The 19,766-nt window shown below is 38.8% G+C and overlaps 1 protein-coding gene across 1 annotated transcript in view; it reads right to left on the reverse strand.

Moving 5' to 3' along the window:
• The window catches only part of TAF4 (TATA-box binding protein associated factor 4), a 34,027-nt gene that overhangs the window by 2,613 nt on the left and 11,648 nt on the right, over positions 1-19,766 (reverse strand). Inside the window, exons 3-15 of the mRNA XM_088528980.1 lie at positions 12,177-12,343; positions 11,542-11,661; positions 9,839-9,958; positions 9,526-9,648; positions 8,864-8,953; positions 8,176-8,418; positions 7,075-7,222; positions 6,599-6,713; positions 5,728-5,897; positions 5,141-5,271; positions 3,727-3,852; positions 2,452-2,508; positions 2,250-2,369 (exon numbers count right to left, since the gene is read on the reverse strand). Of these exons, the coding sequence (XP_088385106.1) occupies positions 2,250-2,369; positions 2,452-2,508; positions 3,727-3,852; positions 5,141-5,271; positions 5,728-5,897; positions 6,599-6,713; positions 7,075-7,222; positions 8,176-8,418; positions 8,864-8,953; positions 9,526-9,648; positions 9,839-9,958; positions 11,542-11,661; positions 12,177-12,343 (1,730 nt within the window). The remainder of the gene's footprint in view (positions 1-2,249; positions 2,370-2,451; positions 2,509-3,726; positions 3,853-5,140; positions 5,272-5,727; positions 5,898-6,598; positions 6,714-7,074; positions 7,223-8,175; positions 8,419-8,863; positions 8,954-9,525; positions 9,649-9,838; positions 9,959-11,541; positions 11,662-12,176; positions 12,344-19,766) is intronic.

Raw genomic sequence — 19,766 nt, forward strand, 5'->3', positions numbered from 1 at the left:
AGATGGCACGAACAGACCGAAAAGTCCCCTCACATCCCAATTTTAGAGCCAGGGGTATTTTTGGCGGTTGCCTGTTGTCGGTATCTTCTTCCACGTGTGTTTCGTGGGGTCATAACATGGGTATTTCTGAGACTTATGTATGGATTGCACCACGCTCAAATCCTCCATATGTCAAAGTCATATATTTATGACCCGTGCACATTACTGCTTAAGAAAGCAATTACAGTCGGGTAGGAAATCACCATCTCCCAGCTAGTGTTACCCTATGCTCCGTGCAGCTTCTCTGCTACCACACAACACTAATAATAAAGTCAGACTTTTGTTCCTCAAGCGTCCATTGAAGCAGTAAACATCAAATCATTAAAGTCTTGTAGTTAGGAGGCCTGTTTACAGGCTGTGTTTTCGAAGGGCATTTTAACACACTTGTACAAATTAGATGTCTAATTTCCATCAATTTCAATGGATGCTAGAGGATGCAGGATAGCACAGGATGCTAATTAAATTTTGTCAAATACTTGCCAATTAACGAGTCTGTAGAAAGAATGCCTTTTTCAATATGCAGGAAAAAATGTTAGTAGAGTTTTAGTAGAATCTCAGGCCTGATTTTATAGACCATAATATTTTAAAAGCAAAGATAAAGTTTCAAGTGCCTTTTTAAAGGGACATTACTCCTGTGGCACAGACGGAGTTACAGGGCTTTTTGCTAACTTTCAATTAACCCATGGGGATACAAAATTCTAAAACAGAGAGCAACCTTTTTTGTTGGATTTTGAAACAGTTACTGTTTAGGGGTGATTTTACATGTAATTAAGATTTGGTATTCCTAGGCATCAAAAGCTTACATTTACAAATCTGTGTCTAAGTAGTGACAAACCTTATTTTCCACACTCCTTGTAATATGCCTTAACTACAAACTGCATACAAATGGTGACAAGTGGAGCTCAATTTAAAAATGTCAAGTGACACAGTAGAAAAAGCACAGCTGTGAGTCTATCAGATCAAAAGCAGCTGGTTCTTAATTAAAGAGAGAAAAAGATTAGATTTCCAGGGAACCTGTAGTTAATTGGTTAACCAGTAAGTGATTAATCTAGACTAACTAAATGAGTCAGATTTAGATGAAATACAAACAAGTGTTCATAGCAGAAGTAAAATAAATTCCATAACCTAAGTGACATTAACAGACTATTACGGTTGCACAGTTGGGCATGCATAAGTGGGAGTCAATGCCATTGCATGAGACACTAGCAGCCCTCAGAGATCATATCATTTGTATAAATATATCTTTTTACAAATATAGCACTCCATGTTTTATATTTTTAAACTACATTTATAAGCAAGCCTCTCATGTAACAACTTGTATAAATAAAAGACTTACTATTCCCAATAAAAACATTTTCATGGCATTCAAAACTCAAAATTAGTTAGAAGTGCCCAGGAGGCTCAAGTTTCTTTCTTATAATTAACATTTACTCTATTCAGATTATTTTGTAACATTTTTGACCAAGCACAGGGAAATTACTGCTCCCAGCACCTCAGTATTTTAAAAAAGTAGTAAAATTCAGGATGTTCAGAAAGTAACAAACAGCTATAAAACTATTGCTATAACAAAACTTTGCAGAAAAAAAACTCAGGTTATGGAAGGAGTTTTTAAGTACTTGTTAATGACAATCTTCTAAAAGATTTTGTTCTTTTTAATCATTAGAAAAACTTACATTTTCAATATCTTCCGCATGGAAAGCAATTTTATATCCTGTACTAAATGGTTTACAAACACAGCAGATAGTCTACCATTCAGCCTGAATTTAAATGAACATTAAACTAATTAAAAAACGAGCATACTGATAATGCAGCCAGCAGAGACGTTTTTAATTCTTAGAGGGCTGGCTTGACTGCTACAAAGAACAAAGGATATACAAGAACATTAAAACTAAATTGAACTGGTCAAATTGATCTGCTGCAGATGTCCAGAACAGCTACAGCAATCTCTTCCAAAACTACAGACCTTCAAAAAACCACAGGCTTGAGAACAGCAATCGCTTTCTAACATCCAGTTCTATGAACACAACAACTCGAATGTATTAGCCTATGCCAAGAATTAGTGCTAAAAATGAACCCTGGTTTTGCAGCAGGCAAGTAACACTTTGGAATACATTTCTGCTTCTCAGAAAACTTCCATGAAGAAAACTCTGAATGGGAAGACTGAGGCTGATGGAGCAAAATCAGAGCATGTAAGAATGACACTACTGTACCTCTGCCCCTGATCCAGAACCTGGTGAATCTACTTTCCTCTTCTTCCTGGGACCGATGGCAGCTAATGCAGTCAAGTTGGCATCCCTCTGTCTCATCTGTGCCAGCTCCTGCTGCTGCATCTGCATTTGCCAGAATAAAAACATTTAATGATTCCTCTTTAAACTTTCAAAAGAAAAAGTTTATGTTAAGGTGAAAACTTACCTCCTTGGCCTTCTGTTTCAACCTAAGCTGTTCTGGATCTTCTTGTCTAGATCGAGACTATGTTGATAAAGGATGCAGGGAAGGATCAGCAAAGAAAGAAGAAAACACTCAGTTACAAAAGCAGGTAAAGATGATACATGTAACAAAGCTTTCCAAAACAAGAATTAACAGAATTAACACACTTTCCAATTAATGTTCTCAAGCAACAAAGAGTTGATTGCTGGTGAACTCAGAAATGAGAAACTAAGAAAACAGGAGGAACTTCAAGAGTTTTTCATCCATATTCTTACATAAGGAAAGATTAATTGAAATAAAAAAAAAAAAATCTGAGTTTTGTTTTTCTCATCCATTCCTCAGACCTGCAAAATAAATGATTCTACCTAATTCAGTGACAAAGTACCCTTACAAAGTTAAGATGCACTTCTGTCTGCTGAACTCCTTCAGGCATTATATGAGTACAGGTTACCTTACTCATGGTAAGGTAACAAAGACTTAGGTCTTTGTCTCATTCTGCTCTCCTCTGAAATAAATGGATTTAGTCTCTAATCTTACTTCACAGGTTACATTTTCTCGACCTCCTTATTACTTTCCTTCTTTGCTGCAAATCTTTCTTGATAAGCAGGACCCAAAATTGGAAGGAGTATTCCAGTTGAGATCTAACAGGAACTGAGTGGAATTAAGGTGTTAATTCACCTGTCTTTTGTGAAAATAATTCAGTATAAATCAGATTTTAACTTTATAAACTCATAGTGAATTCCAAATCCAATAAAAATCCAGGTTTGTTTTGTGAATTGTCTCAGAGCACCTGTCTAGTTAGTCATAGTCAGCCTATATTTAGATCACTGGGCACAATCAAGTCTAGTGCTTACACATGTTACATCAACCAGTTTCTATTTATTGTATTTCTCCAGCTTCTCATTGTTCCGAATTCTATTTCTACTCTCCAAAATACTTGTAACCTTTCTACTCCATCTAAGACCATCAGTAAGTTTTAATGCATATTCATCTTTTTCACTATGAAAAGTGCAAAGACTAATTTTTAAGACCCACTTAAATTTTAGAAAATGCAACAATGATAGCAAAGAAGCTATCTCCCTTTGTTTACTGTGGGAAAACAAAACAGAGCTGTAGCTAAAAACCCCGCTCATCAAGCTCCATCTTTGAAGATTAGAGTCTTCCCCTTCATTGCATGTCCCTTAGAATGAAAAGGAACTCTGTACTTTTGACGTCAAAAGTGACACTTTGCAAATCTAAGTGTGAAATCCAAGCACTTGCCTTTGCTGCACGCATTAAAATTTCCCTTTCTTGTTCATCTTTACGCTGCTTTTCTATTTGATCAAGTTGTTCAAAGAACTTGAGCTGTGCTCGAACGTCACTTGCTTGTTCGTATCTTTCATCATCCTGAAAACACAGCAAATATGTTTCTCATTACATATCTTAAAAACAAAGCTGTTAGCTTGTACTGTAGAAGAACATATACATTTAAAGCTCAAATGTTCACTTTGTCCTTTTCAAACAAACAAGTGTATACTTAAACCAGTCAAGCCAGCTAGAACTCTTAAAAGCATTTTGTTCTATTCCATGAATTCATTAAATTTTGATTTTTAAACTGATGTCATAACTTTAACCTCACTTCTAAGCATATCTTGGAAGTGTATTTAAAGAAGAAAAAAACACTATTTTTGCATCTATTAGTTTGTAACAGTTTGCATCTATTAAGAACACACATCTGTCAGGCAGCAGTTGCTTGAGAATTAATAGAGTGCTACCTAGTCTCGGATCCATCTCAGCGACATTAGTAGGTGCAGACTAAAAGGACATGGCCACTTGCGTGAGGAATTGGTGACTGTTGTCCTGAATGGTAGTTCAGGTCATTTAGTGTTCAGGTACTTCCTCCCATAGAAAGTGCTTTCATTTATGTGAGTTACCATCAAAACAAAACAGAAAATAATCATCTTCTGTGTGTTGACACTGGGGGAGCAGAGATACCAAATGGTAGCAGTCTCAGTGCTAGATATTACTGCATCCTTTCCTTGATAAGGCAGTTATACAATTGGGGATCCTTAAGTTATGTGTATCTTTTTTAGAAGGTCTATATAGACAAAGAATATTTCCTTTTTAGAAAATATTTACTCTGCGTTCAATGAGTCACTTTTCTCCCTTAAATCTCCTTCCAGTACATGGGGGTACAGGCTGGATGGTAGAACTGAAGGAGCACAGGGACACTGGAACACCCCCACTCAACCAACGCTCCTGGGGGAAAGTTTCTACGGGTAGTCAGCAGGCAATTACAGAGATGACTGGTAAAGTAGGAAGTTATCATCATATTTCAGCTTTACAATGGGAGATGGGATGCTGAACCTAATGATATGGAATATAATGCTTATAAAAGATGCCTGAATCAGACATCTTTTTCCTGCCTGACTGTGCAGTCACTGAACACAGTCTAAGCATTTGACATAAGTCAAAAAAAAGGAGGGATAGATTTCCTTGGTATTTGTTTTTGGAACATTTTGTATGCACGCACTGAAGTTTTCTAGTTATCCACTTTTATTAATATCTTAATTTAAGCTGAATCAGTCAAGGAGAATAAATGAACGAATCTAGTGGAATGAAGAACATCAGAACAGAGGCATAAAGGCCAATAGGAGAGCCTGATGAATGTTAATTTTTGTTCAATTACAGTTACCTTGTAAGAAATGTTCTTTTGTTGAGCCGTCTCTGATAACTTTTCCACGAGGTTTTGTAGTCTTTGCTGTGTAGCATGTGATACATAACTAACTACATCAGGATGGATTTCTGTTATTCCATGTTTTTTACCTATGATCAGAATAAAAGGTAATTGTTAAATATGCTTATACAATATAGCTGAACATCTAGCTGATTCTAAACCATGGAAATTTAAATGCCATTTACAAAATAAGGTTTTCATGTATTTCTCAAACAGGCACAAAACAGGAAATGGTGTAAGTGTAAAAGTTTATACAAGCTTAATAAAACTCATAATATATTACTGAAGGCTGTATGCTGCAATATAAATAATAAATGAAGCATGTTTTTTGATATAATAGCAATTACAACCAGTAAGTAAATATGACTCAATGGATTCTACTTTCATAAGCTGAATGATTGCATATGCACACCGGAATATACAGAAGATAAGAACTCTGGCAGGTTTTAAAACATCCAAAATCAATTTCTGTGGAAAGAGGTCTTCTATTAAACCCAAGATTAATGAACATTTTGTATATTAAAGCTCAAAAAGCACCAACATACCTATTTCTAATATCCTTCTTTGTAAAGGTGCTGAGAAGAGAAAGGTTTCATCTTTACAGGACCTTGTTAACGTGCCCACTAGCTCAGAGTTTGTCGCCAATATCCGAGCACTTTCCTCAGATAGGTTGACCCCGGCCATTGATGCAACATCATTGATGTCATCGTCATCCCTTAGGAAAGGAAAACTCATTACAATCGTGTCATTTAGGGCTTATGTCCACACATGCTGTTACCATGCAACAACTGTATGTAATAAAAGCTCCACGACAAATTGCTTAGAACAAAGTAACTTTTAAAAATGCATTTGTGTACTACAGGAAACAAAGAGCTTGATATTTTATTTCATTTCTGCATTTTATTTTGTAATAAAAGCAAACTAACATCATTTGATTACTAAGGACAGCATTAGAAGTACTTCTGCAATTTTGTACTTCCTGTTTCTCTAAGGATTCTTTCTTCTGTAAGATTTTGATGTATTGAAAAAATCAAGAAACCAGACATCACTACTGCAAAGCAGTAATAAACTTCTCTCATCAGTGTCTACACCTCAAGACAGGCATATCAGAGCAACCTGAGCAGAGCTGGGAGGAGCAGAAGAACAAATCCGATTTGCTTGTTCAAACAAGGTTTGTAAGTTTTGATATTTCCCCTCAGTGCCAGCTGAACGCTAAACTAGTCTGGCAAAGGTATAGCCAAAGATGCTTGTAAGAATCTTAAAGAAAGTAGCACATCTGGTCACTGAAAATCCATCTCTATTCCTCATGAGTTTTTCCAGCCTCATTCAGTGCCACTGGAATAAATGGAAAGGTTCCCATTGAGTTCTGTGGGTTGTTCAGGCCATATGAGCAGGCATGAGTATTTGGTTCCTTACCTAAAAGAACCTCCCCCAGGCTCTTTCAGTTTATTTTTCTGAGCAGCAGCTATTTGTGCTGAAACAGAAGCAACAGTTTTGTTTCCAGGTAATACTGTTGGTTTTACCACAGGTACTGCAAGAAGAAAGAAGAAATTTGTATTCCACACATCAAATTCATATGAGAGTTCAGATTACAAGCTAGTCATGGGAAGTAGCAGTAACAGGTCTGTCACAAACTTTCCCCATAGTGTTTGTGAGCATTTCACCCATCTGGAACAGGATCTCTCCCCACACACCTCCAACACCTCAACATTTTCTATGGCTGTAAATGCTATCCCAATTTTACCCCAGCCACTAGGGCACCATACACTGAACCGTTTTGCAACATATTACAGTAACCACCAGAAAGCTCTAAAGAACTTAACCAACATTCAAAAAACAAACTTCAGTAAATACTATCAATACAGCAGACACCACATATCTTGACTTCTTACCTGTCTGAATTTGATTCAATTGAATTTGTGGAGAAGTAGTAAGCATAATACGACTATGCGGTTGTCGCAGTGCTACCATTGGTGTCTGTGTCAACGTCACCTGTGGAGGCCTTATCAATGCCCCTGCTTTTTGAGTCTGTTGGATAACCTGCAAATAGGTGGAAAGGTAAACAGTCTGAGACACAGCTACAAAGAGAGACTAAGAATCAGGCGAGAAGAACAAATCAGCTTTTAGATTGCAGCTATCTAATCACATCTGTCCATCATTTATGATTAGCATAGTTTGTCAAGAAAAATCAGATACGTTATACTTAACTGAAAAATTAATATCCCAGCTGGGATGTAAAAATTAATCACCAATCAATTCTATTAAAAATTCACATGTAATCACAGCAGAGGCAGCTAAACTTTTCACAGATTGTTTCTACATACGAACCTAACAAACTAGACTTACCTGAACCAAGTGTGTAACTAGAAATAATGGAGACACAGTACAGACAGTCGTGATCCCAAAAGCAGGTTCCTAGCTACTTTGTAGCTAAATTATCTTACTAACTCTACTATTTCTTTCAAGGTAAGTACTAAAATATTTTAAATCTCGAATTGATAAAAGGGATCTCTCTTACTCATTTGGTATGAAAACTTCTGGATACAGAAAGTCAGATAGTAAAGTAGCAAATGCTCTGAAGGAAACATTCAGGCAATCATGTATGTTAATATACATGCAATATATAGTGCTCTACTCTCAAAAGAGAAAAAGCAACACTATTTTTATGTGGTTCTCAATAGTTTATCTGCTGTCCTGAAAAATCACATCTTTCCTGTTTTGGGCTAATTTGATGTTAGACTAGTGTAATGAGATAGACAAGATCCTTCAGGACCTTGCTTTCTCACGGGTATGCAGTGTATGAGAGAGTCTACCAATACTTCATGCTAAAACAAGACATAATAACAGTTTAACCAAGAACAGACTTCTTTTTAATAGCTACTTTCTCTAAAGCACTTAAAGATCTCAAACTGAGCCAAGCCATTAACTTAAGAAAAGTCACCGTACTCTGAAAAAACTGGGCAGTAACAGAAGCTGCACTTCTGCTTACGTACCAGTGGTGCAGACTGCCCTTGTTTGCTAACACCAACTTGTGTGGGCTGCGTTAGGCTAATTACAGGTTGTTGGAGGGTACTCGTTACCGTCGCCGTGGCCTTCCCTGCCGTGCGCTGAACGGAGGGGCTGAGCATCACCGCCGTCAGCGCGGTTGTCGCTTGCGTTGTGGGCTGCTGCTGTTGACTTTGCTGAATGAAAGCTGCAGAGTCTGGCGTTAGCTGTCTCAAGGCAGGTAAACTCCTCTGAGGAGAGGAAAGGAGATAATTTGCTTAAATATTTTCATCCCAGACCACAAAGGAAAACATTAATTATAAAAAGTAATGCATTTGGCTTCCATTGCATCAGTCTGGATGCACCTCTGCTTTAGAGCAGAAAATGCTGTAGCAGCATGCAAGAATACCCTGCTACTTCATATTTAAAGCCAGACTGAAGGACAATACCTTTCAACTGTGGGAACTTGGGTATCCTGGGAATCTAGGTTAGATAAACCCATCTGAAACCCTTAGTGTGTATTTAACAGTCAAAGCCCCTGCTGCCTTCCTTGCTTGTGTTCTTATCTATATACCAAGCAAAAACATTTGATAATTTAAAAGACATACTGGAACATTGCTTGAAGATTCAGAATAACAGAGACCAGTGCTTTATATTGGTTCTTCTCTTGAGGTTAGAGAAAGCAACACAAATTACCTTCAGGAAAGGCACAAGGTAAGGTTGAGGTGAAGAATTAAGTTCTCTGTACAACCTACTGGTAAAGTCTTCTGCTTCAATTTTTCCATCCTTGAAAACAGAAAATCCAAATGCACATTAACTTTTAACAAGACATTTACTTTTTCTTATCTGTATGTATTTTTACAGTAGTATCGGTTCTTTAAATGCTGTTTTAAAGTATAATTTATGCCAGCTGCAGGGAAACAAATGCTCAGACAGCCAAAAATCACATATAACAGAGTAAAACTAAACTGTGGAATTGATGTTAATATAAATTACAATTGGTAATTGGTCCCCATCTTTATTCTCCTCCCTCCCCCTTCCTGTCTTTTAGTTTGTGTTTCAAGAAACATATATTCAAAGGATTTCACTGTCAAAAGCTAGCTAGAAGCTACAGGAATCCTTCATCTGACTGGCAAGCAATCAAATATTCAATTGCTTGGAATATCCTTAAGTGGCTTTAAAGGAAAATTCAAACATATATTTCAATTCAGAAGTAGCCAAGTTTCAATCTGATTACCTTACATAATATTTCTCCTCTCCATTAATGAAAACAAACAAACAAAACAAACACACCCTCGGTTTTGAGTCTAAATTTCCTCAGACCCTTTTTCTTACCACTTTCAATGAACTTTTCTTACCAGCAGATTCTGTACCAACTCTTTCACATTAGCCGCAGTTTCCGAGGACTGTTTTCCAGATGATGCCAGTTTTATTAATGTAGACAGAAAGTTTTTGCATTTCTTCACATTTTCCATAGTTTCCTGACAGGGGAAGGGGAAAAGAAGAAACAGTCAGGGAAAGGAAGAAAAACTCTCACACATGATCTCATCATAAGCTCTGAGAATCAAAATCCTTTTCCAGTTCACCGCTGTGGAACAGTACCTAGATGCATGTATGCACCAAAGCATGTTCTAAAGGCAGTCAGTATCTTAGCAGTAACTGTTGTCTTACCGTGGCAGCAGTGGAGGTTGCTGTCGTGCCCTGCACGGTTCTTTGCGCAGTTCCAGTTTGTACAGCCGTTGCTGTCCCCAATGTAGTCGTCTGTGCGGTACCACCCAGGACAATCTGAGGCTGCAGAAAATGTACACGTGAGATCATTGTACTTGGAATGCACCAAAACCTGCTTTCCTTAAACTTCCAAGAGAAAACAAACCACAGGACAGCACATCATCTTGCACAGCTGGTAGAGAAAGTTGCTAAACTATCAACTCTCTGTTGCAGTGGGAAGAAAGAGCCACCAGATGGCACAAGACACTACACATTCAAAAAAGAAATCCTGAAAGTTGATTAAGAACTGCATGATTTTTGGTTACTGCATAAAGTGGTAAAAATACAACCACAAACATTCCCTCACACAGTGTGGTTTCAAAACAAGTACTCCATTTTAATCAGTGTGATTTTCTTTTTGCCTGTTCTCTTAAATGTCAATTTCAAAGGAAGAAGTTGTTTTTTCTTAAAAGGCACAGCTGACACAAAGGTCTTATCTTGCTCTATTTGATGTGTAGCTGGACAAAACATACTTCTACTGCAGCAGACAAGCTTGGAGACCAAAGCAGAAACACCTCTTAAAGAATCGACACTGTAAACAAGAACATCTGATGTACACAGTTCATTCACTGACTTCCAACACACTATAATTACTAATGACAGTCCAGTCAGTAATCACTATTACACTAAAATTAGCTCTCTCAATTTTAACAGATCATTTGTAAACTTGCTCTTTATCCAAAAATCCACAAGAAGAGGCTCTAGTGTTTCTGCAACTGGCTTTCACGGGTATTTTGGGAGACAAGGATGTAATTTACTTCAGTTTTTGAAGTCAGGATAAATGAAAATTGTGACACATTCATTGCAGAAAAAAATAAGCAGATGGAATGATTTTTTCCACTCAGTGGAACTGCAGTGTAAATGAGACTCAGTTAGGTAAATTAACTCTTAGATCTGGAAAGATCATGGGCATAAGCAAAGGCTCTCTGAGGGGGAAAAGGTTAAATGCATGCATAACAAAACCTGCATGTTTTAAATGAGAACACACTAATCCTGTCTACTCAAAAGGATGAAGAAAGCAAAATGAAACAGATTAGGTGAGAGCAACCATACTGTGTCAGTGTTGCTTTGAATTCATGTTGAGAATTTTATACTTTCATGATTTTAAACTCAAAAAAAATCCACAAGGAAGCCTGTCACTAACACAGACCAGGATATTAGACTCCCCTGTTCTAAGATAATGATTTATCCCTGGGACATGAGAAGCCCATAAGCATATAAACCACAGCAGAGACTTCCAAGAGGGAGAAATCTTGTGGCAGATAAGTCTACCAGAACAACCTTTTTGTGATCATTAATTCTGCTGCAAACAGAAGGCTATGGACCCATCACAGAACTAACACCACAGCTCCAGATTCAAAAAGTATCACTTTCTTGAGGGAGAAAGTGCAGAGTTATTTTATTTAAGCCAGTTCTGTGATTATACAAGCTAAAATAATACGAACAAGATAAAGATCTACACATGATTTAGGAAGGGTAATTCAGAAGGTATTTCTTTCATGCACTGAATTAGAGGCATTTCCTGTAGTTGTCAGTTTCAAGCATGTTCTTCTGCTAACCTTAACAATCGATATAATTCCTTTACGTACTACATGTCTAGAACTCACTTGCACAACAGGAGGACGTTGTAGCGTTGTGGTGGGTTGCACCGTTGTTTGAGCCTGAGACACTTGCTTGATAATAGTAGTAGGTGTCACTTGTCGTGCAATAATAGGCGTTCCTGGAGCCTTAGGAAAACAAACAAACAGTGTTAGTGCCTTATCTGCTATTTTGTCTCTGGATAGTGGCCATTCTTTCAGGTAGAACTCACTCGGGACCATTACAAAACGACTTGAGAGGAGGTTTTTTGACTTAATGCAACTGTGATTGTCTCAGTACACCCTCAGACACATTATTTTAGTCTTACAAAGAATAAAGGTTCGTTGGGGAAAAATAGTCCTATACATTAAACATACATACATAGTCTCGAAAGCTCTAAACTCAATGGCTTTAAACTCAAAGCCATTCAGCTAAGTAGAAACAACATCCTTTTTGATGAAGCACTGCTAAATTGTAACAGTTTAGGAACAAAATGCAATTCCTATGCTGCATGGAAAAGCCTGTGCAGCACCAGTTTAATTAATCGCTTCAAATCACTAATACTATACTTTACTTTCCGGAGTAAAGCAGAAAGCTTTCTTCACAGCAGAAGATGTACAGATGGTGGTTTTTGTTTTTAAATGCTACAAATCAGTGAACTAACCTGCACTGTTGATATCTGTACTGGAGGTGCACTGGTAGGTGTAGCAGGACGAGGAGTCAGAGTATTTTGAGGCTGAGTCTGGGCATGTGCCTGCGCTTGCATCTGTGCCAAGGCTTGCTGAGGGATCATCAGCAACTGCCCGTTCTCGCTACGCACAAGGACCATGCCTATAAAATAAACAAATAGGTCAAGATAAATCCTGCCATTTTGAAATACAAAAGAAAATGTTTCCCTTTCTTATCCAAGTTGGACACATATCGAATGAAGGCACTCTATAGATAGCAAAACAGGTTTAAAATGAAAACAAAATACTTAGATGCATTATAATATTTTGGGCAGAAGAGCTCAAATCAGAGATACTTTTAGTTATCAAAATACTTGGGATGAGTTGAGGGTATTTCCCCTCCCCTGAAATAAAAATCCCATGTGGCTAGAGGCTAAAACTGGCAAGCATGCAAAAATCCTTTTTGTTCATTCTTAGAAATTAATGTTTTATGAAATACACAAACTAAAAGAAAGTTTTGCCATTCAGCAAGACTCCCGTTAGTTTTTCTTGAAGAAAAATAAAATAAACACAGGCTTCATCAGCGAGAGGAACACAATTGTGCAAGTCCTAAATTAATTTCCCATAACAAAATTAGTAATGAAAATTGTTATAAAAACCATAATCTTTCTCAAGAGCATCTACAACAGACAGCACTGTGCCATGGTATACCCCAAAAGAAAAATAAAACAGGGAAATGAGACGGTCGTTCCCTGCTCAGTCTCTCAGATCAATACACTTAAACCCACAGAATAGCATCAGGGAACTAGGTTTTTACAGGCAGATTTTCACATTAGACCCTTTTTCCTGAAGGTGCAATCGGGATCTGGAGCACACGAACTGGTTTCCAAGGGCTCGTGCCCCAGTCAGACCACGAAAGCCTCAGGATCAGCTCTGAAAGAGCCCCGTAACAAACGGGCACCAAAACCAGTTAAAGTTTTTGAGTGACAAACCACAGAAGACGTTACAACATGAAAAGCAAGAGGTACTACTGAAATCAGAAGGGTTTTCTTAAGCATTCCTCAGTGAACAGAAAGCCTACACGTGCTCACCAAAAAGCTCAGGGAGCTGTTCTAAGTAATTTTAGGCAATGAATAAATTCACATATTCATAAAAGTGACTTAAAATGAAAACAGATTATACTAATTGATTTTCCTTTAATGTTTCCTTAAGTTTTCTGCATTAGCGCTCTTCAAATGAAGCAAGTAGTCACAGAGAGGTGTTAAGCTAGTTGTCAGAGAGCCGTTAAGCCATTTTACATCAAAAAGGGGAACTTAACAGTGATTTGTTTAGAAGTGTTAAGTCAGGACCACTGCACGATATGGACATGAGTTAAACTGAGAAACAAATATTTGCAAACTGGCAAAGGGGAGAAAAAGGCAGGAAAAAAAAAAAAAGTGGAACTGAAGGCACTTTGTTCAGCTATCAGGCTGGAACCAAATATTTCCAAGATGCCACTGAAAGTAAGGTGCCTTTTCTGTATCCTATAGATAGGGGTCTTTTCTATACCCTATATAGGGAGGAGCACTTTAAAGTCGCCACCAGAGCTAACATGAAATCTAAAAACTACGGAAGTCAATACAGAATTTGATCTTGTTGGTTGCTTATTAGAGCTGCGCTACGCTCACACCACTTGGAAGAAAGTTGCTGATAAAACATATAAACTATACACACACACAAAGTGTAACAGGCCATGAAGGGCACAAGCAGTGCATCAGCTTATTATATAATGAAAATATTGGGGAAACAAAGGCATATTTTTCCTCTGCAGTTCTAAAATCTGCATTTTGTTAACAGTAAATATAGAGAAGTATCACAGTCTCAATCTCCAATACCTATAAGGATGTAAATTCTTAATGAACCAGGCTAGTAATGACTAGCAGATACTAGGAGACATCTCGAACTGCAGCAAGCTACTTCACTTTACATACGACACTAAATTTAATAGAAAAGTAAGAATAAGCATCTTTGTTTCCAACCTTTTTTTGTTTTTGCACACGAGTTGTTACTTTTTTCTAATGAATCACAGTAGTTAAAAAAACATATTTAATCTTTTTGCCTTCCTTTTCCTAGAAAGTCTGCTAACATGTACTACAAAATGAAATTCACTGTATTAAAAAATGCAAATATCAGAACATTCTTTCCAAGGTCCTCATTAAAAAAAAAAGATTAAATTTACAATTAATTAACATTTTTGTTAGAAGTTAGAGGCTTAGGAGAATCCTGGAAGAGCATCGTATTTTAGTTTGAATTAAACAATTCCTCACATTTCTAAGGGAAGGATTAACAAAACTGAGTTGCATCGGCCTTATGCAAAAGAGATTTCTGCTCCTGACTAATGCAATGGTCACCTCATGCCCTCTTCTTGTGGAGACCTTACTGGATACCTCCAATTTTCTAGAGAGTATTTGGATGAGCAAGTTCACAATGATATAATGCAGCTGCTTGATGCTACATTGTGTTGTATTTATGTATTTACCTCTTGCTGTTTCTATTTCTGTTTGCTAATGGCACTTCCACTTACAAAGTGTTTGTTTGCTTTTTTGTTGGTTGGGTAGCAAGTAATTTACAGAACTTGTAAAGGAACTGGAATAAAGAACGAAGAGCTTTGCACATTAGACGTGTCAGAGAAATAAACACAGACTTTTTTCCCTGCCGTCGCTCTCCTCCTTCCTCTGAAACACAGCATAGCTTAGCAAGACTAAAGAAAAAAGAACCTTGCAAACTCATTCTGCAGCCTTTGCAGACTACACTGATTATCTGCATAGCTCCCGAGACCTGCAGGCTTCCTGCTGGAGAACCTGTACGCTCAAAACCACTCACAAGTACTTCTCTGAAAGCCCCAATTGCAATATTTACAGGAGCTCATAATGACAGTTTGCTGCAGTTACAGAAAGCATTTTCAGGCTACTAATCTGAGGAAATATGGTCAAACTAGGGTGGCAAATTATCATCTCAGTGCAAGCGGTCCATTTCTCAAGGATCTGACACATGTAGTAGGTGGCATTTGGAAAGACCTCGCCAGCTACCTGCCATGCAGGCCGTGGAAAGGAGGGATGTCCACGCTGGGCACTGGGGCCACCAGCACACACAAACACCCTTGCACATCTGTAAAATCTTGGAAATATCCTATCGGATCAGGAATGACAACACTGCTGTTTCCAACTTATCTTGTCCAGATACTGAACAGAAGTTAAGAACAGATAGATTCAAACCTTCAGGTTTTGCTTCTTACCCACAGACTAGCTCACAGACTAACCCAGACTGATTCAGAACCAGAGAAACCCGGACTTTTAAGAAGGGTGGGACGAGGTGTTTTTGGTACCTGAGACCTGACAGGATTGTTGCATGCAGAATACTCTTTTTCCAGGCTTCTGGAGAAATTCACTCAAAGCAATAAATAAATAAATAAACAAACAAACTGAACTTCATTTTCAGAAGAAAAAACTGGGAGAACTGTTAGGCAGCAAAGCATCACTTTTGATACACACGCTGCTGTTCAGAAAGGACCAGGCCTGGAAGAATAACTAGAGGGTTGACGCTTTCGGTGCCAAAGATCAAAATTCTTTCAAACACCTCTGGAAAAGAAGGTTATTGATCATAAAGTCAACCAATATCTGACAAGTCTTCAATCCTATTTAGATTTATGAGGAAAGCTCACCTGGGAGGTTATCTGAACATCAGCACAGTTTGTACCTGGAGCTCTCAAGCTTATTCATTTGTGATAGGATGTTACAAGTGTTTAATCCAGGGAGGAAAAAAATATATTTGATAGTAATCATAAGCAGGTTGTGCTATCTTAATAGAAGGAAGCTTTTTAATAATATCCTTTCTGCATTGTTGGATGAGATTCTGTTGCAATGAGAGAGCAGTGTCTAAGGTCATGCAAGTGGGAACCACGCACAGCGCAAAGGCCACGTCCAAGCAAAGGGGATGAGTGGGTGCTCTTTACAGCACTGCTCTGGGCTACATGGAGACCCTCAAATGACTAAACCTTTACAGGAGGAGAACATTTCGGAAGGTTTTGCAAAGACAGACTAGAACAACACTGGACAGATAGTTGGCTATGCAAGTTATTGAGGAACCTTCGGTAGAAAAGAGGTATTTGCTAGTGTCTATTTTGGCAGAAAAGGAAACAACCCAGTACTGACATTAACGCTGTCCAAAAATCCACCATTTCTCCTCTTACCAACCTGCCTGCAACAGTTATTATTCCACAGGAATGGAAAGCACAGGTTCCTCCCTCTTTTCCTATCAAGGTCTACCAGCTCATTGCAGATCCCTAAAAATTTAGGTAAATAAAGTAACATTCCCCAAACACAGGACAAGTTTCAGCAGACTTGGAATTACCCATGTACACTAAGAAAATCATCTATAACAAACCAGTAGAGGAGCAGGTCATGAAGGGTACACACCATGTACCAGCTCATTATGTAATGAAAATACTGAAATGCTGATTACAAATCAAGAGGAATACTATGGCACTTTGAATGGCAAAACAATACTGGATTAGATGTTGCTGAAGACACGTTATTTTGTACCTGTTGAGAGAGATGAACCAACAGATCAGATAGGTTGCCAGAAGTGGCAACCCCCTTCCAGGGGCTGGTGATGGGACCTGTAACATTTCAGGATCTCCATTCGTGACTTGGATGGTGGGATGGCAAAGTCCTCTAGTTTGCAGGTGACAACACATGGGAGGAGCTCTGCTGCTGAGAGAGGCTTTGAAAAGCTGGAAGAACCAGGCAACAGGAATTCCATTAAGTTCCAGAAAGACAACTAGAAAGTCCAAAGCTGGGATGAAATAAATGCCTGCAAAAGCACAGGCTGCAGAGGACTGAAGTAGCAGCTCTGCAGAGAAGAACATGGGTGTCCTGGTGGACATGAGATGATCATGGGGGCAGCACCACGGCCCTGCAGCAGTGAAGATCAACCTCATCCTGGGCTGCATTGGTGTAAGCGTGGCCAGCTTGTGCAGGGAGCAATCCTGTCCCACCACTGGCACCTGCGAAGCTGCATCTGGAAAATTATGTCCAGTTTTGGGCTTCCCATTACAAAAGAAATGCTGACACACCAAGTGAGCCCAGCACAGGGCCACTAAAACGGTTAAGCTGTTCAAGTGGGTCTGAGCAACCTGACTTCACCCTGCTTGGAGCAGGGTTGGACAAAGCGACCTCCAAAGACCCCTTCCAGCAGGAAGGGAGTCTCACAGCCCAGGAGCCTTCTTGGACCCATCTGCACCCGTGACAGATCTGTGCTCCTGCTGCTGCCCACAACTCCCGGCACAGGGCCGTGCATGGCAAGGGTGCCGGCACAGCAGTCACCGAGCTCCTGCCCAACTCCTCACGTCACTGCCAAACAGCAGGGCCAAATTCTACCTGGATACAACACCGCACGTTTCCACACGACATGAGCTTACCAGGGCACTTTTCCTCTCACCTACCAGCACTTTCCCCTCGCACCCAAGCCACAGCACACACACACACACAGTGTAAACCTCAACTGAAATACTAATTTCTGAAGAGTTGCCTTAGGATTCTTGCCAATATAGATGTTAAGGGTGTTAAGAGTCATCCTCAAAAATAATCACAGAAACCTGACGACAGTAACGGTAAATGCATTTTGTACAAACTACGCCCAAGCTCACATTATGAAAAACTGTTTTTTTCTTCCACTCCCGCTTACTACGGGGTCAGAAGAAAAAAGAGAATAATTTTCATAATAAAAGCTTTTTTTCTTTTAGGCTAGCAATATGCAAGAATTCAGTTTCACAGCCTAGAACTCCACTATATTGTTTAAAAAGCAAAGAATGAATGATTTGTGCAGTACAGGCTTCAAAACATTTTAAGACTATAGTTGAAAAAACAGTATCACAGTAGAGTGCTAGAACAGCAACCACAGAGCAGTGATTCCACATGGAAGAGATGTTACCTTCCCAATTGAAAAGGCGCATTAGAACTTCGCTGGTGAACTTATATGCCAACATCTGACAAAAGTTGCAATGGCAATGTGATTTTAAACTATTTTGACTTTTCTGGATGCTACATTTCATGAAAAAGCACTAACATGTCTTTCTAGTTAGGCACAGAACACCAAAGAGCTCTGTCAATGCGACCCAATCACCATACAAATCTGTTTTTACTCTGATGCAGAATGACCTTAGTAAAACACTATCAATACCTAAACCAATTACTTCAATTATTGATTTCAAAGTGATTCATTTCAAAGCTTTGCCATTAATTTCAATATTCTTACAACAAACATCAATATAGTTATACAAAAATCTGATTTGTCTTTGAGAAAGGAAGGCAAAATAAGGGGTGGCCATTTTTAGATACATCCTTCTAAATGGGACATTTAAAACACATATTCTCTTCCTTTCCAGCGCAGGGTTTGTCCAAATCAAGGCACATCAACATTAGAGCTGTTGAAGCATCTGATGTAAAGTAGCTTGCCCGTTTCCGTTTCATCTACCAGAGTCTGCACTCATGAAAGCCCATTAGAAATAAAAAGGAGAAAATTATCCATTGTGAATGCCCCACTACGGGTAATTCCTGTTGCCATTCCTGCAGGGAAAACCCCTCTGCTGATGCTCCCTTTCCAGCGGTAGTTGCGGAGAGCCTAAGTTAGGCTAAACTCACAACTGCCCCTTCGATGCTCTGCAAAAGCAGCCTGCAATTTTACGGCGCTCATTGGAGATACAGAAGTTGCCCTTCTTTGAGAAGATGCCTGTGAGTTCAAATACAAACTATCAACGTGGACATGGTATTACATGTCATTTGGCCGATAGCAACGTTTATTAAATAGCACTGCTATTTTACCTAGAGTCTAAACACAGAAATAAGGGTATTTTCACACCTGTAAGCTTAGAAAGCTTCTAAACAAAATGAAGTCCAATTTTGATTTTTACTAACCATCAAATGCACAGTCCTAAGTAATGACTAAGCTTAATGACTGGGTATGACTAACACTTATAAATAATTAGTGGCTTCTCTCCCCTTCCAGAGGAGAGAAAAGGAAAGAAAACCAAGTGATACACTGGGGAAAAAAAAAAAAAAATTAAATAAGAGCCTAAAGTTCACTTAACTCTTTTTCCAGTCTTAACACTACTGCAGACGTGGATGTGTATATTTATTAAAAGTAACAGTTCATTCATCCTTTTCTACCAACTTTGCACAATTTAGCCTCCTTCCTTTCCTGATCTCTTTTTCCTACTTCCTCAGCTGGTTCTCAAACCACCAAGCTGGGTCTCTTCCCTATGTGCTCTTGCCCTGTGTGCTGCAGTCCCTCAGCACCTGCTTTGGACTTGGCACCTCTCGCTCACGTGGGCAGGACTGGTCCCACTGGCCTCACTGCCACTTCTGCTGGCTGCACCCGATGCTGTAACTTCTGAGAGATGCACTGAGTCAATCCTCCTTCACAGAAACAAACACTGTCAAACTTAAGGTGTGAGGGCAGTTTAGCCTTGCTGCCCCTCAAACCACTTCAGACATACTAGTGTGTAGCACTAAATCTCATTGCTTAATTTGTTTATACTCCGTTACCTA

The sequence above is a fragment of the Tinamus guttatus genome, unplaced genomic scaffold (genome assembly GCF_059628265.1).
Source record: "Tinamus guttatus ecotype Peru unplaced genomic scaffold, ASM5962826v1 Tinamus_guttatus_pri_ptg000027l, whole genome shotgun sequence".
Classification (NCBI taxonomy): Eukaryota; Metazoa; Chordata; class Aves; order Tinamiformes; family Tinamidae; genus Tinamus; species Tinamus guttatus.